General features: G+C 42.0%; 2 protein-coding genes across 2 annotated transcripts in view; one reads left to right on the forward strand and one right to left on the reverse strand.

Annotated features, from left to right (window-relative positions):
- The window catches only part of LOC138797627 (rod cGMP-specific 3',5'-cyclic phosphodiesterase subunit beta-like), a 53512-nt gene extending 41192 nt beyond the window's left edge, over nucleotides 1–12320 (reverse strand). Inside the window, exons 1-4 of the mRNA XM_069978028.1 lie at nucleotides 11850–12320; nucleotides 4150–4302; nucleotides 1202–1291; nucleotides 912–1052 (exon numbers count right to left, since the gene is read on the reverse strand). Of these exons, the coding sequence (XP_069834129.1) occupies nucleotides 912–1052; nucleotides 1202–1291; nucleotides 4150–4302; nucleotides 11850–12320 (855 nt within the window). The remainder of the gene's footprint in view (nucleotides 1–911; nucleotides 1053–1201; nucleotides 1292–4149; nucleotides 4303–11849) is intronic.
- The window catches only part of LOC138797632 (purpurin-like), a 62712-nt gene that overhangs the window by 36181 nt on the left and 2076 nt on the right, over nucleotides 1–24455 (forward strand). The window contains exons 2-5 of the mRNA XM_069978040.1: nucleotides 17863–17980; nucleotides 19775–19911; nucleotides 19996–20108; nucleotides 22374–22586. Of these exons, the coding sequence (XP_069834141.1) occupies nucleotides 17864–17980; nucleotides 19775–19911; nucleotides 19996–20108; nucleotides 22374–22586 (580 nt within the window). The 5' untranslated portion in view covers nucleotide 17863. The remainder of the gene's footprint in view (nucleotides 1–17862; nucleotides 17981–19774; nucleotides 19912–19995; nucleotides 20109–22373; nucleotides 22587–24455) is intronic.

Below are 24455 nucleotides of genomic sequence, written 5' to 3' on the forward strand. Positions count from 1 at the left end.
GCTGCCTCTTCCTCCTGAACCTCCATGCTATCACCCTCTCCCCCATCTACCCCTATGAGTGCTTGCTCAGTGAGAAGCAGACCCCTTTCCAGTTTGGCAGTGTCTCTCAATCTTAGCAGCTACTTACAGAATCTGGGCTTCCAAACCAGCAGCGTGCATGCATCTCACAAAATGGTATGCACCCTCGAATGCTTGTTCAAGGATATACATTGGCACAAGATGTACATTGGACCGCATTGTCAAATATAGAGGACATTTTGCAATGGGGATATAAGATAGATATAAAACAACAAAAGCAAATAGAAACAATTTCTTCCCCTCTAAACTCCCAGATTTTAAAGTCCCACACTTAAGACAAAAACACACTTCAGATCAAAAACACTCGCACCCAAAACAAGCTTATCACTTAGCAATATATAGAACTTAGCTGCAGTATTTGCTTCTAGTGACTTTGTAGCAACTTTGTAATGCCAAGAAGAATAATCACAGTGAGTTCATTAGCAACTTGACCTCAGAGTAACCCTCCCAGCAATACAAAGCTACAAAGTTGCAGATACAGTCTGCCACGGGGGAGAGGGGAGGAGACGGAGAGAAAAGCTCACATGCAGATTTTTGTGTCTTCAGCAGAAAGCAGCAGCTCAGAACTGGGGGAACGAGACTGAATAGATAATAACAAGTATGAAATGAATTGTTAGTCTCGCCATGGGCAGCAACAAATCAAAATGTTTGAGTGGAATACCCCTTTAATGTTGTTGCTTTTAAAATCCCTAGTGTGCTGCTGTAGGACGGCCATAAAGTAGATTTTTTTTCCTGTACTATCCGTACGTAATGCAACTATTAAGTCAAGCATGTCAAAAAACCTGACAAATGTAAAAAGAAATACAACTATATTTCTATGATTGATACAATACCTTATCTTTTGACATGTCCAAAAGGCCAACTGAATATCGTTCACAGTTCAGATATGCTCTCACAGTATAGAAGGCCTTGTGAAACTGTCTTTCAATATCCGTAAGCTCTTCAAATACTTTGTTTGCTGACCATAAGAGTACCTGGAAAATACATACGAGAATATGTCCCTCATAAATCAGAAAGAACTCACATCTGTGCAGTAAAGCCTTGTGATATTAGCATATAGTATATAGATAGAAAGATAGGGATAGATTTAGATTTGAAAAGCGAAATTGTGCAGCCATTCTACCTGTCCACGTCGTGTTTCACAGCTATGTAGATAGCTCAGGTGATAGATTTTCAGGTTAAGTGAGGCAAAATTTAGATACTTCAAAAACACCTGCAAGGAAATGAAATGAATAAATAAATAATAAACAAGTACCTCTATAGTTCATTGGACATACATTGTACTACTATTCCATAAAAAAATGGTTTCTGTGATATGCCTTATTATTATTATTAGATTATTTGATGAAACTAATAAGATTATTTATGTACAGATTCCCTACTTCAGCAATAATATATGAAGAATTTAATTCTTGTTTTACTCCTTTCTTTTTTCCAGTATCTGATACAAATAAATGTAAATAATGTCAATAATTGGTGAATATACAAAGATTTTTCCAGTTTATTGCTCCTTTTATATCTGTTAACCCAAATTAGTGGGAGTGGTTATATGATATATGGCACATCCAGTATCTATCTATCTATCTCTCTCTCTCTCTATCTATCTATCACATAGCCAGTGGCGTAGCTTCCATAAAGGCAGGGAAGGCGGTTGCTATGGGGCCCTTGGAGGGAGGGAGCCCTGCACAGGGAAGATAAGAGCCTCCTGTGTCTTTTTGCTTAACCCCTTATGTACTGCAGTGTGTAAGTGACCCAGTGTTCTTTTACATGCTGCAACACAAAAAGGGTTAACAATTAGCTCTCTGCCTCACTACTCTGATAACCTCTGACCTCTGTTCTCTGAGTTCCTGCAGAGATCAGGGGTTATCAGTGCAGGAGTAGTGAAGGAGAGAGCTAATTGTCTTCTGTATTAACCCTTTTTTGTGTTGCAGCATGTAAGAGAACATTGGGTCACTTACACACTGCAGTAAATAAGGGGTTAAGCAAAAGGTAGTCTGCTCCCGCACCTACAGTATGTATATAACCATAGGCTGTTATAGTTAAATACAGTGGATGGACAGAACAAGCAGACATTGGCTTTCTGCTCTGCCAGTCACTGTTGTGGCTGCACACAGGATTCTGCCCCTGGCTACAAGAGATTTATTATTTGGCCACATCAGTGAATATATATATATATATATATATATATATATATATATATATATATATATATATATATATATATATATATATATAGTGTGTAGGGGAGGGGGCAACATACAGTTTTTTGCTATGGGGCCCCATGTATCCAAGCTACGCCCCTGCACATAGCAAATAAAAATATGATGAACAGGCATATAGGATAATTCTCCACTCGTTTCCCACCTATAAACCAGAGCAAAAAGCTACTAAAAACAAGTGTCTCTTGCTCTGGTAAATCAGGCCTTTCCTTGAAGTACACTTACACCATTCATTTATAGGGCAGGAATATAATACTACCCTGAAGTAGTAAATGCAGAACATATTTGGCTTAAAGCAACTTGTCCTAATAATAACAGATGTTCACTGGGAGTTTCTGCCAGCTGCTTGCCATAGTGGCGTCATTCAATAAAAGACTTGTCAAGATCAGAGAAGTTACACATTGTATCGCCTTTAGCAGCTGTTATAAGTTTGGACTATGACGTCCAGAGGTATAATTATTAACCATGGGGGCCCAATACACCACAACCCCTATCTATCTGCAGCAAGGCAGGTGAAAACAGAAAAGAGAATATGAATATTATGATCTTTCTGATTTTCCTACACACTATCCCTCAAGTTCTGTTTAACCATCTTCCATCATGGTCATTGAAAAGTCGCTGACATTTGATATGCCATAAGAGACAAAAGAGATCACAATAATCACTTGAACAAACTGGGAGAAGCACTCAGCAGAGCACTTTTGTTTCCCACCATTGCCAAGGTCTTTATAGACTCCTTCAGCAAAGAGATACAAGTACAGAACGTGCACAGCTCAGCGCTTCTTCCCCCACTTATTCTAGTGATCAGTCGGGGCACTCAGCCCCCAGACCCTGACGGATGAAAACCGTGGATATGTCTCTATGACATAAGGCTAATAATTGTCTGTTATTCTTGACTGCTAACTAATAAATTGACTTGACCTCAATGAGTTAATTGGTGCAAATGGTTTGTCTGATGAGAAGCCATTTATTGAGCTCAGGATAATTCAGTTATCTAGACAGACATGTTGCGTCTGACCCAGACATCACTAGGCTTAAATGTGTATTCTACACAGGTAAATCCATTAACACCAGTTTAGTTTTCCAAATGTTTATTAGAAGAAATTGAACAGCTTAAAGGGAGGGTATAAACATTTTTCATTCAGTCCCAGGATAGAGAAATTTGGGAAGAGGGGCCAGTAGAACTACATTCTCAGTCCAAAATGCAGTTTTGCAATATACTCTATTTATTTAAGTTTATGTTTGAATCAACATTATACATATGGCCACTAGGTGTCTCCCTTCTCTGTGCATGTGTATAGGTGTTGCATGTCCACATTTAGCAGCAGAGAATCCTGGGGGTGCTCACATTGTATGGTCAGCTCTCCCATTACACAGGCCCAAAACCTTTGTAACCACATATTGACATTTTACTGACTGAATTGTTACAGAACAAAGAGCATTGTCTCCTGGTAGGCTGCAGAGATGATAATATAGTTAGCAAAGTAATTAATATAATTAGCCTAAGTTAATTGCCCTCAGTTGATCTACAACCTGCATGATGAACAGGTGTCTTTCCATGTGTGAGTGCACAAAGAACTGGGACTTCCTGTGTTTGGTCTCTTTTGAACAGAGAAAAGACCAAATATTGGCACAGAAGGAAACATGTATAACATTGATTTAAACACAGAAAAAAAAGCAAGTATATTACAAAACTGCTCGTGATCATTATAAAAGATCAACAGACCCTAAAGTACTAGAGAAACCTGGCTAATCTATGGCTGGTATTGAAATACTGAAAAGTCACATATTAGAAACTTTACAAGCTTAGTTCTTCCTATTGAAAGACATGATTAAATGAAAATATACTTACATCTTCATCATTCTTGGTAAAGAAGGGGCCATCCGTTTTGTTGACCGCCATAATAACTGCCACTACATCTTTTCCATTCATAATCGGTGTGGCAAGTATATTCTTTGTGTCATATTCTGTAAGTTCATCTGCAAATTTGCTGTACAGTGTGGTCTATGTAGATGTTAAAGACAGAATATCAAAATATGGTTATATATCAGTTATTTTATAGAACCTGGTCAACAAGAAAGTGCAGCTAAAGTAAAAGGTTATGCAGTGAATAGTAAGAAGTTAGAGGTGTATATGGAGGAGAGGAATCCATGGTGTAACTCTATGGGGCCTACTCCTTGTCCTTTCTATGTAACCAATGCCAATCCAAACCAGACAGAAGGAGCCGGTAACATCCCCTGTTCTCATCTTTGTAGAGAAGGCTGAAATGTTTTGTCAATCCACCGCAAATAAAAAGCACTGCAAAATCTACAAGCAACACACGTAGTGGAAAAATGTCGCTATATGTACACTCATACATGTATTATCTATAGACATGAATACTGTACAATAATGTTACACAGTGAATCAATATCTGTCATGCAGTGTGTTTATAATAGCACCATAAGTAATTGAATAAAACTTCTATAAAGCAAACAAATAATCCCACAGGCTTGTGTCCGCAGCCTATGCGCATCCGTGACGTGATCTCTCCAGCAGGCGCAATGATGTGACGTCATCAGGCCTGCAGAGGATCTGTACCACGGCTCACAGACTGGAGGAGAGAAGATGGCGGGACCTGCTGCTTTCCTGGAATAGGTGAGTATTACTACTGTGAGTATTATTTCTGTGGGTGGGGGGTGCATAGCAGGGGGCATTAATACTATGTTGGTGGGGACACAGCAGGAGGCATTTTTACCATATTGGGCACATCATTATTATTATATGGGGGGGGGAATAGAAAGGGATGTTATTACTATATGGCAGATCCTACCTATGGGGGCAACCCCCATACGTACTCACTTTACTGCACATGACACCAAACATCAGAAATACTACTGTATGGGAGCCTATAGGTAGGAAAAAAGGAAGGAAGTTGAAGGGAAAATGCAGAGCCTAAGATGTTTGGCAGGTTCTGAAGAGATGAATTCAAGCTGCAAGAAATCATCCTTATAAATCTGCCTCATGAGGACACTAATTAATAAAAAACAATAAAAAATTTAAACAAACATGCAAGCTGAAGTTAGGAATGTCAGGACTGGCAGGCGTAGACAAGACAAGAGACAGTGACCCTAGATCTGAACCCACCCACTGTCACCTGCCTACTTGCCTCGGTCGACCCTAAACGGTCGCGGACAACCACGGAGTCGGTCCCTACACTGCGTAGGTGAATACACAAAACGTAGACAGACAAACAAAACACAATAGAGGATAGTCAACTAGCAGGGTCAAAACCAAACAGACAACGCAGTACAAAATCAGAAGGAGAGCGGATAGTCAAATGTCAAGCAAGAGGTCAGAACACGGGCAGAGCAATAGCAAGGGGATTAGGACAGGGAACGCTGGGAAAGGAGTAGGGGAGCTGGGACTAGTGACAACTAATAGCCAGCGGGGAACTGAGGATCTGACTGCTTTTTATCCAGGGTAAGAGCTTAGGTCCAGCAGCTGATTGGAGCAGCCCTGATTCCAGCACCAAGCTCAGCTGAACAGACCTAGCAGTGCAGTAACCCCTGCACTGCCAGAAGTCTCACAGGCAAGGCAGGTGTGGCTGAAGTAAAACACAGTTCAGACACAATTCCTATGCAAACACAGACAAAAATTCAGCGCTTCCTCGGCCGCCTGGCACAGACCGAGGAGCGCAAAGTCACATTCCTAACAGTACCCCCCCCTCTTATGAGGGGCCTCCGGACCCTCTTTCAAAGGACTCGGCTTAGAGGGATTGCGAGCATGGAACTGGCGTATGAGACGAGGAGCATGAATATCTTTGCTCGCCACCCAAGTTCGCTCTTCTGGGCCGAACCCCTTCCAATGGATGAGGTATTGGACAGAGTTCTGCACCCGACGAGAGTCCAGAATCTTTTCCACTTCAAACTCAAGATCCCCCTGAACGACCAGAGGGGCAGGGGGAGTAGATGGCAACACTGGAGTAACATACATCTTTAATAAAGATTTGTGAAACACATTATGAATGCGCATGGTTCTTGGCAGTTGTAACCTGAAAGAAACAGGGTTAATGATTTCAGTAATGGCATATGGACCAATATATTTAGGTGCTAGCTTTCCGGACGGAACCCTAAGCTTCAAGTTTTTGGTGGAAAGCCACACTTTGTCACCCACACAATACTCTGGGCCAGATATGCGTCTTTTGTTGGCTTGTCTTTTAGAAGATTCTTGGGCTTTAACCAAGCTCTCAAGAGCTCGAGCCCAGACTGTGCACAGTCTACTATAGGTCTTTTCAGCGGACGGGTTAACAGATTCAGAAGCATGCGCAGATGAATACCTTGGATGAAAACCATAATTACAGAAAAACGGCGACATTTTGATAGATTGATTTTCCCTATTATTGAGGGCAAATTCTGCCAAGGACAAATACTCCTTCCATTTGTCCTGGGCACCAGAAACAAAGCATCTGAGAAATTGTTCCAATGACTGGTTCACTCTTTCAGTTTGCCCATTGCTCTGAGGGTGAAAGGCAGATGAAAATGATAATAAAGTGCCCAATCGACCACAGAACTCCCTCCAGAACTTAGACACAAACTGCACCCCTCTATCAGATACAATGTTCTCTGGCACCCCATGTAGCCGTAGAATATGATTGATAAACAAAGATGCTAAAGTACGTGAATTAGGAAGTTTCTTAAGGGGAATGAGATGGCACATTTTGGAGAATCTATCAACAACAACCCAGATGACAGTCTTTCCTTTTGATGGCGGCAAGTCAGTGATGAAGTCCATTGAAAGGTGAGTCCAAGGTCTCTCAGGTAAAGGTAGAGGATGTAAAAGACCTTCGGGTAATCTGCGAGGGACCTTGGACCTGGCACAGACCTCACAGGCCTCAACAAACAGTTTAACATCTCTGGCCCAAGTAGGCCACCAATAACAACGTGAGAGCAAATACTTTGTGCCAGCAATGCCCGGGTGACCTGCTAATACAGAACAATGGGTCTCTTCAAGAACCCTGAGTCTAAGATTAGGAGGTACAAAGAGTTTCCCATCTGGAGTATTCCTGGGTGCTAGGGACTGTGAGTTTACCACCTGAGCTGCAAGTTCAGGTTGGAGAGTGGCAATGACCACTCCTGGTGTTAAAATAGTCTCAGGTTCTTCCCTGGGGGCACTGCTGACATCAAAGCTGCGAGACAGGGCATCAGCTCGGACATTTTTAGAACCAGGACGAAACGTAATCTCAAAATTAAACCGGGTAAAGAATAATGCCCACCTGGCTTGCCGGGGGGTAAGGCGTTTAGCCTTGTCCAGGTATAATAGGTTCTTATGGTCCGTTAAAACCTTAATCTTATGCTTAGCCCCTTCAAGAAAATGTCTCCATTCATCAAAGGCCCACTTAATGGCCAGTAGTTCTCTGTTGCCGATATCATAATTACACTCTGTTTTAGAGAATTTTCTTGAAAAGTAGGCTACAGGGCTTAAGTTAGTCAGTGTCACAGGACCCTGTGAGAGAACTGCTCCAACCCCTACCTCCGAAGCATCCACCTCAATGATAAATGGTTGCTCAGGATCAGGCTGAATAAGGATTGGAGCTTCAGAGAAACACCTCTTCAACTGTCCAAATGCCTGTACGGCGTCGGGGCTCCAGTTCACCAGATCTGCCCCTTTTCTGGTCAAATCAGTTAATGGTTTAGCAATGACAGAGAACCCCTTAATAAATTTTCTATAGTAATTGGCAAACCCCAAAAACCGTTGCAGGGCCTTGAGGTTAGTTGGGCGTTCCCATTTCTCAATAGCGGTCACTTTAAGGGGGTCCATACAAAAAGAGTTAGGGGTGATAATATAACCAAGAAAAGAGACTTTCTGGATCCCGAACTGGCACTTGGACAATTTAGCGTAGAGGTGATTCTGTCGGAGTAACTCCAATACCTTACGGACATGACAAACATGAGAGGACCAATCTGGTGAAAAAATTAAGATGTCGTCCAGGTATACTACCAGAAACTGACCAAGATATTTACGAAAGACATCATTTACAAAGTGCTGAAAAACTGCCGGCGCGTTACTTAACCCAAAGGGCATGACTAGGTATTCAAAATGCCCTTCAGGGGTATTGAAGGCAGTTTTCCATTCATCCCCTTCTCTTATTCGAATCAGATTGTAGGCCCCACGAAGATCAATCTTGGAGAACCACTGAGCACCCACAATCTGATTAAACAGATCCGGAATAAGAGGAAGGGGGTGCTGATTCTTAATGGTGATCTTATTAAGTTCACGGTAATCTATGCAGGGTCTAAGTCCACCATCTTTCTTCCCCACAAAAAAGAAACCAGCACCTAATGGAGAGCAAGAGGGACGAATATGACCTTTGCGAAGACTATCCTGGATGTAATCTCGCATGGCCTCCCTCTCGGGTCTGGACAAATTAAAAATTCTCCCCTTAGGATATTTGGACCCTGGAATCAAATCAATAGCACAATCGTACGGACGGTGCGGTGGCAGAACTTCCACAGATTTTTCATCAAACACATCAGCAAAGTCAGCTACAAACTCAGGAATCTCTCCCTCCATAGTAGAGCAGTCTGTGACATTTAATGCAATACAGTGAGAAGAACACTTAGAACCCCATTTAATCAACTCCTTAGTGGACCAATCAAATACAGGATTATGTTGTTCCAACCAGGGCAAACCCAAAATTATGTCAGAAGACAAGTTATCCATGACCAGAAAATCAAGAATCTCCTTGTGTACTGACCCAACCTGCACCTCCATAGAAGGAGTAATGTACCTGACTTTACCCTGGGCCAGGGGTGTAAAATCAGCACCAGTAATAGTCAACGGACATCTAAGCTGAAGCGGGCATATTCCCAGAGCTGACCAGAATGCAGAATTAATGAAGTTGGCCGAGGCCCCCGAATCCACATGAGCGTAACCAGAAACAGATTTGTCTCCCAAAAACAAAGAAATAGGCAACATTAATTTGTTTTTCTTTTCAAGAGGTACCTGGGCACCTGAGTGACCCCCTCGATCGTCACTCAGGCGCTGGAGTTTTTCCGGAGGTGGTTCTGGTCTGGAGGTACATTCCCTCACCCGGTGTCCGGCCTTTCCACAGTACAAGCAGAGATTATGTTGTAGGCGGTAAGCCCGTCTAATCTTGGCATCCGCAACCCCGAGTTGCATGGGTTCATCTTGCAATCGGGGAACAGAAGGACTTAATTTAGGAGTAGAAACAGCAGAGGACAGGGTTTTAGAAGATTCAGGGGTGTCTTTCTCTCTGCGTCTGTCTCTGAGTCATCTGTCCACCCGTATGGCTAATGTCATGGTCCCCTCTAAAGTATCAGGGGTAGGGTACACTACCAATAGATCTTTAAGCTGATCCGACAACCCCATCCGGAACTGGCAACGCAGAGCTGGATCGTTCCAGCCGGATGGTACACACCACTGCCGGAACTCAGCACAATATTCTTCTACAGGTCTCTTACCCTGTCTCAGAGAAGTAAGCTGATGCTCTGCTACTGCCGCCTGGTCTGGGTCATCATATAATAGCCCTAGGGCAGCAAAAAATTGATTCACGGAGGTCAACTCCATGGATCCAGGGGACAATGAAAAAGCCCACTCCTGAGGAGGACCCTGCAAGAGGGACATAATAATGCCCACCCTTTGGTCCTCACCCCCAGAGGAGCAGGGGCGCAAACGAAAAAACAACATGCATCCCTCTCTAAATGTTCGGAAACTCCTCCTGTCTCCCTTAAACTTTTCAGGGAGCTGCACAGGAGGTTCCAGAGGTAGAGGGGTGGTCATGGTCACCTGTCGTGGTGCAGTCTCTTGCTCCTGGACGCGCTCAGCAAGGTTCTGAACCAGCGTGTTCAGACCTTGCATCTGGTTAACCATAGCCTCCATGGCGTCCATGATGCAAGGTGACTGCAAAAAAAAAAAAAAAATTTTTTTTTTTTTTTTTTTTTTTTTTTTTATAGGGCTGGCTATTCTGTCAGGACTGGCAGGCGTAGACAAGACAAGAGACAGTGACCCTAGATCTGAACCCACCCACTGTCACCTGCCTACTTGCCTCGGTCGACCCTAAACGGTCGCGGACAACCACGGAGTCGGTCCCTACACTGCGTAGGTGAATACACAAAACGTAGACAGACAAACAAAACACAATAGAGGATAGTCAACTAGCAGGGTCAAAACCAAACAGACAACGCAGTACAAAATCAGAAGGAGAGCGGATAGTCAAATGTCAAGCAAGAGGTCAGAACACGGGCAGAGCAATAGCAAGGGGATTAGGACAGGGAACGCTGGGAAAGGAGTAGGGGAGCTGGGACTAGTGACAACTAATAGCCAGCGGGGAACTGAGGATCTGACTGCTTTTTATCCAGGGTAAGAGCTTAGGTCCAGCAGCTGATTGGAGCAGCCCTGATTCCAGCACCAAGCTCAGCTGAACAGACCTAGCAGTGCAGTAACCCCTGCACTGCCAGAAGTCTCACAGGCAAGGCAGGTGTGGCTGAAGTAAAACACAGTTCAGACACAATTCCTATGCAAACACAGACAAAAATTCAGCGCTTCCTCGGCCGCCTGGCACAGACCGAGGAGCGCAAAGTCACATTCCTAACAAGGAATTAATCTAAAGGTGGACAATCCATAATAGTAACCAGATTTTGGTAACATTCGCTTTTGATCTGCACAGTTATAGGAGAAATCTGGGCCACAACTGAAAATCCACTGTAGACAGCTCTCCCCGACCCCTGCTGGCCTCCTCTGGCACCCGCTCCTGCAAAGTCACGACCCGGGTTTAGGAATGCCCGCTCAGCCAGTCAGTGACTGGGGCGGGACACCACTGCAGTCACTGATAGGCTGGGCGGGTACTTTCCCTGGGTTATGACGTACCAGGAAGCCAGGAAGAGATTAAGTCCAGCTGCGGTGAGAGAGATAGTGATGCACTGCTACGGGGGTATGGCCACGGGTAAGTATACCTGCAAACCCCTGCTAACAGGGGATTTTTAGTTGAGGCTTCTTCTTTATACAGAGGTGTGACAAGTCCTAATCAGATGGACCCTAAAATAAAATAAGTTGGTCCCCACACTACTCTTGTATGACTTTTTTTTTTTTTAGTTACCTTTTCTTTCCAGATTAATGGACTGTAATTTACCACTGTGCATTAGACCAGTGCTTCTTAATTCCAGTCCCCATGATCCACCAACAGGTCATGTTTTGATGATATCCCATACAAAGAACATCTGTGATAATACCTGATGCACTGAGTATAATTATATCACCTGTGATATACTAAGGAAATTCAGAGAACATGGCCTGTTGGTGGTCTCTAAGGACCGGAATCGAGAAGCACTGCATTGGAAAGTAACTATATAGGCTCTAATGTATGTTTCTATATAGACATAATTTACTCCAATACTGCATGAACTCCTACATACAACAATGTCACAGTTTCTAATAAAATTCAATGACCAATAAAAACATAATAAACCAATCTCAGATCTCATGCTATACATGGAAGAGGGAACACTGTAATGACACATTATAATATATATCAGGAATTACTTTTGCCTTACCTCCGCAACGTCCTTGATGTTGACGGTCTTCTTTGTGTGCGCAACATGTCCTACAACTCCAATATCCAGAGGATACACAATTTCACTATCAGGTGGTACAAGACAATCCTCCAATTTACTATTAGGCTGGACGTTGAAAAGTCTTGTAGCTAACTCGGGAGTGCCATTTCTCTGCCTGTACATGAAGAGACTGCACCGGTCCGCATGAATAAGACAACTGATCCTCCTTAGAGTCTTAAAGACAACTTTTTCCATATTTATACTTTCTTGCATGTCTTTAATAAGTTCAAAGAGAATTTCACTTTCTTCTACCTGAGCAAGTTCCCGGTAAGTAGCAAAATCAACCGACAGATCTTTCCGGCCAAAGGCAGTTGCTATAGTTTCTGGCTTTAGCTTCTTGTTGAAGTATTTTTCAGTAAATGCCGGATTGTTTTCCAAAAACGCCATCACGTCCGCCTTTTTAAGACTCATTGTGAAAGATTTCAACAAATGTAGCTAAATGAAGAATTTTCCTATATCAAATATTCCTGGTTTATGTGACGAGATCCAGGCTGAGGCTCTGTTAGTAACATGAGAATGAGTCAAGTGTGTATTAATCCACCTGTCATCAGCAAAGCATATCCCTGATAATGCTGAAGGTGAATCCTTGGAAGGACAGATCTGCTCAAGCCAAACCGATCAGGTGACTCACACTAAATCTTCCTGGATTCACCTGGACTTCATACATAGATCGATATAGGAAGTCCAGGTGAATATATGAAGTATAATATACCATGTAAATAACTAAACATGGAAAAGTACGTAGTCACTACTGTGGTTTCAGCAATGAATACTATACAGTGCGTACAGATGGATTCATTAAATGTGTCTGTACTATGCATCTTAAAGCAAGCTACTTAGGATTTCATTAAACAGGCACTCAGATGGTATTATCTGCAGCAGACATGTGACGTGATATCACTTACATTCACTATCGTTAATATTTCTAGTGCCGAGTATTACCATTGCAGAATCATAATGTGTTTATTAATTAATTTAAAGCACCATGTACGGAAGAAACACATAAACACTGCACTGTATGAACAAGACCCAAGCTGTTTTGGTCTTATTGCTTTGTATTGGTGTTTAAACCTATTTGTCCCCTATCCACAGCATAGGTAAGAGATTGCAGGGGTCTGAACTCCATGCCCCTCAGAGATCTCTAGATCGCCCCCAGCCCCTTTGTTTTGACTACAGCACATGACCTGAGGCTATATTCATTCTCTATGAAACCACCGGAGATAGATGAGTAGAGAACTCTACTCTTTCTGGCGGCTCCAGAGAATGAATAGAGCTGCGGGTCACGTGCCGACCCACATCTCTATTAAAAACAAAGGAGCCAGGGGTGATCTGGAGATCTACGAGGGGCACGGAGGTTGGACCCCCTACAATCTCTTACTTGTCCTCTATCCTGTAAGTTTATATTGAAAAACCCCTTTAAGAGCACAGTCCCATGTTGTAGCTAGTGTGTGTGATTTAAACCACTCATGTTCAGTGGCCAACAGCTTGCTGGTTAACTTCTGTATTGCTGACAAAATCGCACGATTATTGGCCACATGTGGACATGCATGCAGTAGCTGCAGTATGGGATGGTAATAGGGTTTAGCAAACCTTGAGCATGCTTGGGCTTGTCCCAATCCGGGCAGCCCTGGAAAACTTGGATATTATAGAAAAAACATCTGTTGTAAAATATCGGCAAGTATTTTGCCAGTATGCGAACATAGTCTTATATACTTTGTATTTTTTTGTGTTTTTGCATATAAATAAAACATCAAATTCTATTAGGGGGGGTGTACTGTGAATTATTTTGTTCATTCATATGTTAAAGATAAGCAAGGAATGATGATAATTAAGAAAGTATTAAAGGCATCACATAGCAATAGATTCTCCTGACTGCTGAAATGAAAATGTTACCCAGACTGACCAGAGTGCCTCAAAAAGTTATTTAATACCTCTAACATCCTTAATCCTGGAGTGTAGTGTGTAGCTCTAAAGATGATAGTGATAATTGTTGACTCCATGTTCTGGCTATTAGGCATCTGGCTGGCTTACAATACAGCATGAATGGTGGAATGATAAGAAGACAACATATATAATTCAGTATTAGATCAGCAGAGGTCAAACTCCCAGCATCCCTGCTGAACAGCTGTGTAAAGAGGCCATGGCGCTTATGTGAGTACCACAACCTACCTGCACCTACCTTACCTTACCAACCTTTTCGGCCTACTTTTAGTACCAGCTTTCAGGCTCTCATAACACAGTCCTAAAGATGGGTCTGTTGTGGCTTACAAAGCTTTCTGCTATAGACTAGTATTATACCAGTGCATCTGTAAGACAATCACCTAATATTGTCATATTATTGGCTCTGCCTTAACAAGCACCATCAAACCTATGTATAGATTACTTCTGTATTACTTCGGTCATCGGGCGGCGGCGGCGGGATGATGCGATGCCGCGGGGTCATCGGCGGGGTGATGTGATGCGGCGGCGGGGTCATCGGGCGGCAGCGGCGGGGTGATGCGATACGGCGGCAGGGTGATGCGATACGGCGGCGGGGCGATGCGATGCGGCGCGGCGGGGTCATCGGCGGGGTGATGCGATGCGGGGTCAGCGGGCGGCGGGGTGATGCGATGTGGCGCGGCGGGGTCATCGGCGGGGTGATGCGATGCGGCGCGGCGGGGTGATGCGATACGGCGGCGGGGTCAGCGGGCGGCGGCGTGATGCGATACGGCGCGGGGTCATCGGGCGGCGGCGGCAGGGTGATGCGATGCGGCGCTGTCAATCATCCGGAATCACGGGCACTTTCCTGATGTACATCAGGAAAGTGCCCGTGATTCCGGCGCCCCCATAGCCTTCTAAGGGGGCGTCCGGGACAGAATTCCGGACAAAAATAGGACATGTCCTATTTTTTCCGGATATATTTTCCGGAACAGACACCCTTCCGGAAAAATCCGGAAGGGTGTCCGTGACCAATTAAAGTCTATGGGTCCGGAAATCCGTCCGGATTTCCTGATAGGAAATCCGGATGGTTTTTCCGGACGTGTGAAGGGGGCCTCAGGGTTTTGTCGACAAGTTGTCCGTTGCCATCTAGGGCTCCTGAGGCAAGTAGGCAGGGACAGCAGGGCGGGTGGCAGCCATCTGTCCTTGTGTTACCCTGTTCCTGATTCCTAACACCTGTTTTCAATTAAAATCTGCTTCACTACATTTACTAACTTGAACTGATGCACATATTTAGTGCACAGAAAAATGTGGAAAAAAAGAAGTCAGGGAAAAAAAAATTATGAAAAACTCATAGTAAATCTGGGCCATAGACTGTGAAAGAATAAAGTTTATAAAATGCGCATCTCACCAGACTGGTCCTAAACATTCCAAATAAATCTGGAATTAATAGCTCAGTTGATATTAAGAATTGATATTAATAATCAATTATTATGTAATATTAATAACCCTTTGTTTCATGGCAGTGGTGTCTCAACTGATTTTGGAATGACCAGCCTGGAGTCATTAGGGCCGTGTCCGGCCATCCCTGACTCACAAAGCCTGTGACGTGTCTCCTGCTCTGTGACTGGCATTCCCCTTGCACCCAAGCAGAAGGTGTGTTTAGAGATAGGCTGTGGAGATATACAGCACAGGATCCTACTCCAGGAGGGCCGGACACCACCCCAATGGTCATTTACACACTGTATGTAGCAGAATCAATTAGACTTGATTGTTGCAGCACGTTATTAATATCAGGACAATCATTATTCAGTCAATCGTGGCAATGGTATAGTTATAATAGTTTTTAAATTACCTATACCCAATAGAATAGCCACTAAATTGGTATAATCATGACTTTCTATTGTATTGTTTTATGATCTGTAATATTTCTTGTAAGGATGAGCCAATTTACAGTAGTAGGGAAGCAAAGTGCTTTGCTAGGCTCAGTAGTTGGCTTGTTAGTGTGACACTCCTTTCCAGATGCCTGGGAAAGGTGGATCCAGTTCTGGGAAACAGGGGGAAGTTTCCCAAGACTGGATCCAGCCTTTCCAAGCACCCAGTTAGGAGCGGCATGGTGCTTTGCTATGCTTGGCGGTCAGCTTGTCAGCCAGCTGCCTTTGAACTGCCGTTTCGCTTTGCTAGTACTGTAAATTTGCTCATCTCTAATCATTTGTCCACTACATGTGGGAACTTCTACTTTATGTAAAAGCCTTTGTACTTTGAAAACCCTTTAGTGCAAGTTGTTCTCGTTATTTTTTTTAATTATATTTATATTATGGTTTTTTTTTTGCTGCTTTAAACCTTATTTTTTTAAAAAAAGGACTTATGGCCACCACCACTGTAGCAGGTTATGGCAGTCCACATGTATAGACAACACGTGCTATATTTCTAAGGACACTGTGTGTCAAGTGTGTGTTCTCTCACAATTAGACAAACACACATCAGAGGAAAGGATTACACCTAGATTTTATGTAATGGATTAACAAGCAGTAAGCTTCTTACTGTGCCCCACGGACCAAAATAACTCCTTAGGTAGACTGGGGGCTTATTATTTAAAGCAGAAATACTTAAACGGACAGAAAGTGATGTTCATTTCCATCTGAAAAGTCTTCACTTCACATCCATTTATTCCATAGAATATCAGGTAAGCTCCCTATACAGAATGAAGGCGGCATTGATCTGTATGCCAACTATAACTACTTCTATGATCATTTGTTTTTGTATATAATTATACTTTTGTGTTTCTTATACTTAGTATAGTTCATATAAAGGGGTTATCCAGCGCTACAAAAAAAATAGCCACTTTTCACCCTCTCTTGTCTCCAGATTGGGTGGGGTTTCAAACTCAGTTCCATTGAAGTAAATGGAGCTTAATTGCAAACCACAACTGAACTGGAGACAAGAGAGGGGAAAAAGTGGCCATGTTTTTGTAGCGCTGGATAACCCCTTTAAATTAATGGTACAGGTTAGCATATTAACTATGAATGAAATTGTCAACTATGACTATGAGTGGCTCTAGGTAAAAGGTGTTCTTTCCATGGCTGGGTCCAGGGTCCAGACTATTAGATGTTAGTTATTAATTTTTTAATGAAAAAACATTCTACCTGACTCTTTCCATGGCTCCAATACAGAAAGAACAGAATGGAGGATGACTAGTAGTTATGATGTCCACCATTCACACCATGCAGAGAAAATCCGAATCTGCTCCCCTCTATCTCACGCACGTAGCAATAAGGAGCACCAGGGTGAGACACTCACTACAGCCTTCAGCCCCATCACTATGTGTCTCCCTTTCATATCTTTGCTTGTTCTATTAATTCAAAGTTGTTTGTGGTTAGAGGTACAATTTTAAGGGGTTATCCAGCATTAAAAAAACATGGACACTTTTTTTTTCAAGTGATCACACTAGAGGCTATTCCTCCACACCACAAGATCACTCAGGGCTGATCAATTGCCAGGAGGGCATCCAGGAAAATGGCTGAGGGTACGGGTCGCTGTGGTCGATTAGTCGGAGCTAAGTCACCAAATGTTCCTACATGTTGCTGGTTGAATGGGTTGTAATATCTTTATTTTTTTTTTTGTTCATGAGATGTGTACCAGCTGTCTTTGTGTGGGAGTCTATTACTCCAATCACTGACTAGTAGGATTATCTATGTATGGTTATTTATCTGTTCTAAGTTGTAGATTTTTATTAGTACCATGGCAGGGTGCTTATAGTCTAAGAGAAGGGGCAGCTCAAGGACCTTACATGAACAGTTACCATTGACCTCAGCATCTAGTGGGTTAAACAGCCAGGATCAGAGATTATATTGATCCTGTCCATCACAACAGGAGCCCAGCAGTGATTGACTGTCATTCCTAGTAGCTTTGGTTTCACCAGATACCATTGCCCAAGAGTCACGGCAGTCACTGCACCCCTTAAAGATACAGAAGCGATTTTAGAACTTATCAGTTAATTCATTAATTATTAATTATTCATTCTACTTTTTTTCAGGATGAAGCATTTTAAGTATATCTTTATTGCTGTACTTCTCACCATCATTGAGCAATGCAAGGCCCAGTCCTGTGTGGTAGATTCTCTAAAAGTAAAAGAGGACTTTGACATCAAAAGGGTAAGATCCAGATTCTGTTTACTTGTGTTTTTAGTTTACTATATAGAGAGGTATAGAAAACAGGTTAGGGATGTAGGTGTCTAGATGATTTCTTAAAAGGTATACTTTTCAACAATAACACAAAATATAAACTGTTGCTTTTATGTTGCCATATTCTATGATTGTAAAGGCTTGCTCTTTGCGAGCTGAGGTAACATTTTCATAAGTTCCTTCTTTGTTTACACTTATTAATATTTTTTAAACACTTTTTAAATTTTGCTTTATTTATATTATTTATAAATCATATATTTTTTATTGCTTTTACTTCTTTTATTTTTTTTGGGGGGGGGGGGCAGCATTTTTTCCATTCTTTAATTATTATAATTTTTTGTTATTATCATCATTATTATTATTATTTTACAGTGGTAACTGTGTAACTAACTATTTGATTAATTAGTAGTTTAGGTTAGGTGGCTGAAAGTGGACGTCTTTTCTTTCAGCCACCTCCTCCCCGGCCACATCTAAAAATAGCCCCCACGCTGGGGAACCCCTTTAAATTGTATTATTTTGTTTTACTTTTGTATTGCAGTGTATTATGTGTCCAATGCCAATAAGCAGTCCATGAGACCCTGACTCTGACAGGGCTTCTTAGGTGTACAATAAGAGAACTTGAGAGGGGAGATTTATTAAAGGGTGTAAAATTTAGATTGGTGCAAACTGCCCACAGCAACCAATCACAGCTCCTCTTTCCTTTCACCAGAGCTGAAAGCTGAGCCGTGATTGGTTGCTGTGGCCAGTTTGCACCAGTTAAATTTTACACCCTTTGATAAATCTCCCCCGAGGTCTTTATCAGGCCCCTGACTGGCATGACAGCCTATTGGCTCCTCACATTCAGAGGCTGCAGCTAAAACAGTATATTGCATCTGATACCCACTTCTGATGCAGTTGCGGATCCAGATCCTACACTATGATTTTCAAGCAGAGGTCAAGATGTGGACGAAAATTGTTAACCTACTTTAATACCTACTTTTATTCAGCATAACCTTCATTCGGTGACCTGCAGGAAATAAATCATATTTTTTTCCAGGATACCCATTTAATTCTAAGTAATAACATTTGTCAGTGTGATTAAGCAAGGGTCCAATTTGAATAAATAAGGTAACACATCCGAGTTTTCCCATTAAATCATTCAGCTGAAAACCTTATCATACTTAAAGGGGTACTTTTTTTCTTTCAAATCAACTGGTGTTGATTATGTAAATTTGTAATTTACTTCTTTTTAAACTCATCAAGTCTTCCAGTACTTATCAGTTTCTGTATGTCCTGCATGACGAGGTATATTCTTTTCAGTCTGACATAGTGCTCTCCGCTGCCACCTCAGCAGGAGGGGTTTGGGGATTTGCAACTGCTTTGGACAGTTCCTGACATGGACAGAGGTGGCAGCAGAGAGCACTATGTCAAACTGGAAAAAAACACCCCTTTCTGCAGGACATACAGCAGCTGATAAGTACTGGAAGACTTGAGATAAATAGTAAAAAAGAGTAAATTACAAATCTATATAACTTTCTGACACCAAATGTCTCCGACAGAGTATCGTCGAATCGACTGGGTTTTTCAGTAATTAAAAATGGATAAACACATACCCCTAAGTGTAACACCCCATCTCCACAACACTTCAAAAATAAAATAAATTGCACACTGAAAAAAAAAAAACTTTACAAAATGATATAACATTCACCGAAAAGACCTCATAATGTTGGTATAGATGGTACACCAATCCTTTAGGCCAATAAATTGTGCCTACTTCTTTTCTAGTATGGAGGAAAATGGTATGCTATTGGGAAAAAAGACCCAGAAGGCCTCTTTCTTCAGGATAACATCTCCGCTGACTACACAGTGGATGAAGATGGCACAATGACTGCATCATCCAAAGGCAGAGTTAAACTTTTCGGGTAAGTAAAGCTGATGATGAATGAATCAAGCTCAGCCCACAGTCCCTAGACTCTAGGAAGTAACCACCACTATTGCTTTTCTAGGTTTTGGCTTATTTGTGCAGATATGGCTGCTCAATACTCAGTACCAGATGCAACCATACCAGCTAAAATGTATATGACCTACCAGGGACTGGCCAGCTACCTATCCAGTGGTGGTAAGTTAAAATTCTTTTTTTTGAGGAATATTTAAGTTAGGGATGGTCCGAACCGAGTTCGGTTCGGGTTCGTATGAACCCGAATGCTCGGCAATGATTCCCGCTGTCTGCCCTCTCCGTGGAGAGGAGCGATACAGCGGGAGGACCGCCTGGAAAACTGGGATACAGCCATAGCCATAGGAGCGGGCACTGCACGGAGTGGGCAGACAGCGGGAATCATTGCTGAGCGTTCGGGTTCGTACGAACCCCGGGCCTCGGCAGTTTCGGACCATCCCTAATTAAAGCGCTGCGGAATCTGTTGGCGCTATACAAATAAATTTATTATTATTATTATTATTATTATTAAAGTGTCACTGTCCTTATAACTTTTAAACCCTAAATCAACAGTAGATGTGATATCAAGCAAGTTGGTAATATGCATATATACATATACAAAGACTTAACACATGATGTCACGGCCAGTACAGAATGACATGGCTCAATGCGCCCATCAGTCACATGACTGCCTTCTCTGTGAGTGTGCAAATCATTTGAGAAACATGGGACTTCCTGTGTTTAGACTCTTTGGAAAGGTTCACACTGTGTTTTTGCAATATGTTTGCGATTCATTTGTGTGCATCCGTTTTGATCCTTTTTCCCATTGACTTCCATTGTAAAAAAAAGAGATCAGTTTTTTTTTATGGACACAAAAACGTGGCTGACACTACTTTTGTGTCTGTTAAAAAAAAACGGATCCGTTTTGATCCCTTTTTTTTACAATGGAAGTCAATGGAATGCTGGCTATATACACTAAACTGCTGACCACCTGTGTACGGCACCCTCCTGACCCTTTCCAGACAGGTTATGTCAGGAGAGTAAAGGATCAGACACACTGAATTTTAACTGCTTAATCCTTTTGTTCTTGAAGAGATAAGCCATTGCTAAAGGTGACTGGCAGCACTCTTACCCCCCCCCCCCCCAATTCTGAACACATAAATGCTTGCTTGACCTGAGCTTCTATAGGTCTATATGTCTTGATCTAGAGGGATAGCCGTTATGGCTGAGCATGCATGTTCATTTCAGAAGGGGAAGGGAAAAACAACTGCCTAGTCACTAGTGTGTAAAAGTAGTTTACCCGACCATTATTACTGCAGTGTCTTTTGTTTCATCCCATCTCAGCTGCATCTGTTACTGCCGCTAGGTCATGTGATCCCACCAATGTATTATATGCTTTAATTGTGCTTACAGGATGTCAGTCACGTATCAGATTTGTCTTGGTAGCTCCCATATACTTCCCTACCCATCTCTACCATGATTGTTTCTCTGCATGTTTACCCTGACAGAGAGTAGTGACAGTAGGTGAGCCCATTTAATGATTAGGCCTCATTCACATATTTAGTCATTTTTCAGGACTGTATATTATGTCTGCAATCTGCAAAAATATAATACCTAGTGCATCCGCAATGAATATTTTTTGTGGATTCACAAAAAATGGCTTTGCTGACATTAAGTCAGACCCATAAGTCTGAAGAGTATCCTGACATATACTGTATCTCCAACATATGCCACTGAAAGCATTTTTAGCTCTCTCTCTCTCTCTCTCTCTATATATATATATATATATATATATATATATAGGGCGACATGTATCATCCAGCGTATGGATGATTTTCGTCGGAAAGTGGCGATTTGCGTTTTTTTATTCGCAAATGGCCGATTTTCGAATACAATATTCGCATATCGGCACTTTCCGCCGAGTATGCAGAGGGGCGGGGAGGGGATGTGGAGGGGGCATTACGGGGGGCGCGGACTCAGAGTCCGCGCGATTTATCATTTTTTCAGCGCAAATATACGCCGAAAACCTACTCCACCTTTCAGGTGGCGTAGGTTTTCGGCTGTGCGCACCGACGCGCACGGGATTTATGTAGAGGCGGTCCTCCTCTACATAAATCTCCGTAGCACCGGAGATGCATGAACATTTATAAGTCCGGCGTAAAAAAACCCGGACTTAATAAATGTCCCCCATAGTGTTTTATTTTTTACTTTTTTTGTTTGTTTTTTTAGTTTTGCTTTTAAGACTCTCTTCCGTTTGCAATGAAAACCACCATTTAGTGCCAGATCTGTCACATGAAGGACACTAATGGCTCCTGACAACTGATTTTGCCAGAAAAGATAGCTGTGTGTGCAACACTGCATATTAATAACCTTCCAACACAGATGAGACGAGAGCCTAAAGGAAACAAATGTCCTGCTACGTAAATATTGAATGATTTTATATTTTCACAGGGGACAACTACTGGGTGATTGACACAGACTACGACAACTACGCTATTACTTATGCCTGCCGCACTCTTAAAGAAGATGGAACATGTAATGATGGCTACTCCATTATCTTCTCACGCAATCCACGTGGATTTACACCAGCTATTACAAGGCTTGTGCGCCAAAAACAAGAAGAAATTTGCATGGCAGGACAATTTCAACCTGTTCTCCAATCTGGTATGTACAATCTTTCACATTCACTTTGAACAGTAAGGCCCCAGTGAATGTAAAAATATGTCACCGATTTAAACGTGTTCCAAATCCCATTGAAGACGGTTGAAAGTGACATTTGCTACTCTGAGCGATGTGCTCAAAAGAGTCGTCTTTTCCTTTCCTCTCACTCAGCAGTAAAAAGGAAAGTGATTGTTCTAGCCTGAGGTGGTGAATCGACTAGGCACAGTATAGTCCCTGAGTTATTTCCCAGTATAGTCACCATGGCTCTGTAATTCTAAATTAAAATGATTTTTTTATTTTAAAGTGATACTTAAAAACTAGAAAAGCAGAGCTGGCATAAAGAAGAGTATGGCTTGTAGGGCAATTTATACATTTCTTTGTGGTGCTGAAGCTGTTAAGTGGAACAATTCTGGAGAGGTTTTAATAGCCCAGTCTAGCAGTAATGACTATGAGCGGACATGCTCGGATGCTGCCTGAATTCGTCCGTCAGTTGGAATTCCAGAATTAAAAAAAAATATATATTTTAATTATTTTTGTAGATTTTGTTTCTTGGGGATGTTTACATGAAATAAAGAAAAATTAGAGTGAAAAGATATAATAGCTTTATGCAAAACACATTATAAATGAGGCAGGGAATGCCAGCAATTGCACATATTTCCCGCCTCAGTTCTAATGTGTTTTTGCATAAAGCAATGACTTTTTTTTTTTTTTTCAAATTTTTGCTTATCTTGCTTAACCATCCCCTGAAGGAAGGAAATATACAAAAACGAGAATAGGACAAATTTAACTCCATTTTTCTGTTAAAATTCCCCATGTTATGGTCCATTTACACGGAGCGATAATTCGCCTAATTGATCATTTATCGATTTTGAAGCAACAATTTGTTTTTTATAACGATCAGCGTTTAGACGAAGAGGTAAATCTTTAGAGAAAAACTTTATTGCGATCGTTTAAGATTGCTTAAGCCCATCTCACATATAGGGTGAATATGTAAAAGACTGTTTAGACAACGCGATCTGCGAATTTTCAGCAAACGACCAACGGCGATTTGAGAACATGTTGAAAGATCACGATGAACGATTTCTTGCTCTAGCTTGATCGTTCGCTGTGTTTACACGAGTCTTCCATTGATTTTAAGTCAAGCATTCGAGCATTGAAAAATGCTCAACTCCAGTAATGAGGACTCGAGTATTTTACTACTCTCTCCACTCTAGTAATGACATACCTTCATGTATAGTGTAGATTTAGCAGGTACTCCTTTATAAAATTCCTTAGTCTGATCTATATCCAGTGCCCTGCAGATACACAACTATAACCATGGAACCTCTTTTCTTCTGCTATTAACACACTATAGTGAAAATATTTGCTAACACGTATTTAAAATCCAGTAAAAGTAAAGTCACTTTATGATGTACAATACTGCATGAAATAGCTTGGATTAATCTCTTTGAATGGGACCAATTTATGCCCAAAATTGGGGCCGAATAACAGCATTAACAGCCAATCCTGCCACCAGTGTGTAAGAAAGGTATGCTTTAAAAGGGTTATCCAGGTAGGTAAAATACATGTTTAATAGAGATGAGCGAACCTCGAGCATGCTCAAGTCCATCCGAACCCGAACGTTCAGCGTTTGATTAGTGGTGGCTGCTGAAGTTGGATAAAGCCCTAAGGCTATGTGGAAAACATGGATATAGTCATTACATAATAACATAGTAAACAAGGTTGAAAGAAGACAAGAGTCCATCAGGTTCAACCTAGGAGAATCCTACTGTGTCGATCCAGGAAGGCGAAGACAACCACCCCACCACATGGAGAAACTCCCCATTGGCTGTATCCATGTTTTCCAGACAACCTTAGAGCTTTATCCAAGTT

This window comes from Dendropsophus ebraccatus, chromosome 7 (assembly GCF_027789765.1).
Source record: "Dendropsophus ebraccatus isolate aDenEbr1 chromosome 7, aDenEbr1.pat, whole genome shotgun sequence".
Classification (NCBI taxonomy): domain Eukaryota; kingdom Metazoa; phylum Chordata; class Amphibia; order Anura; family Hylidae; genus Dendropsophus; species Dendropsophus ebraccatus.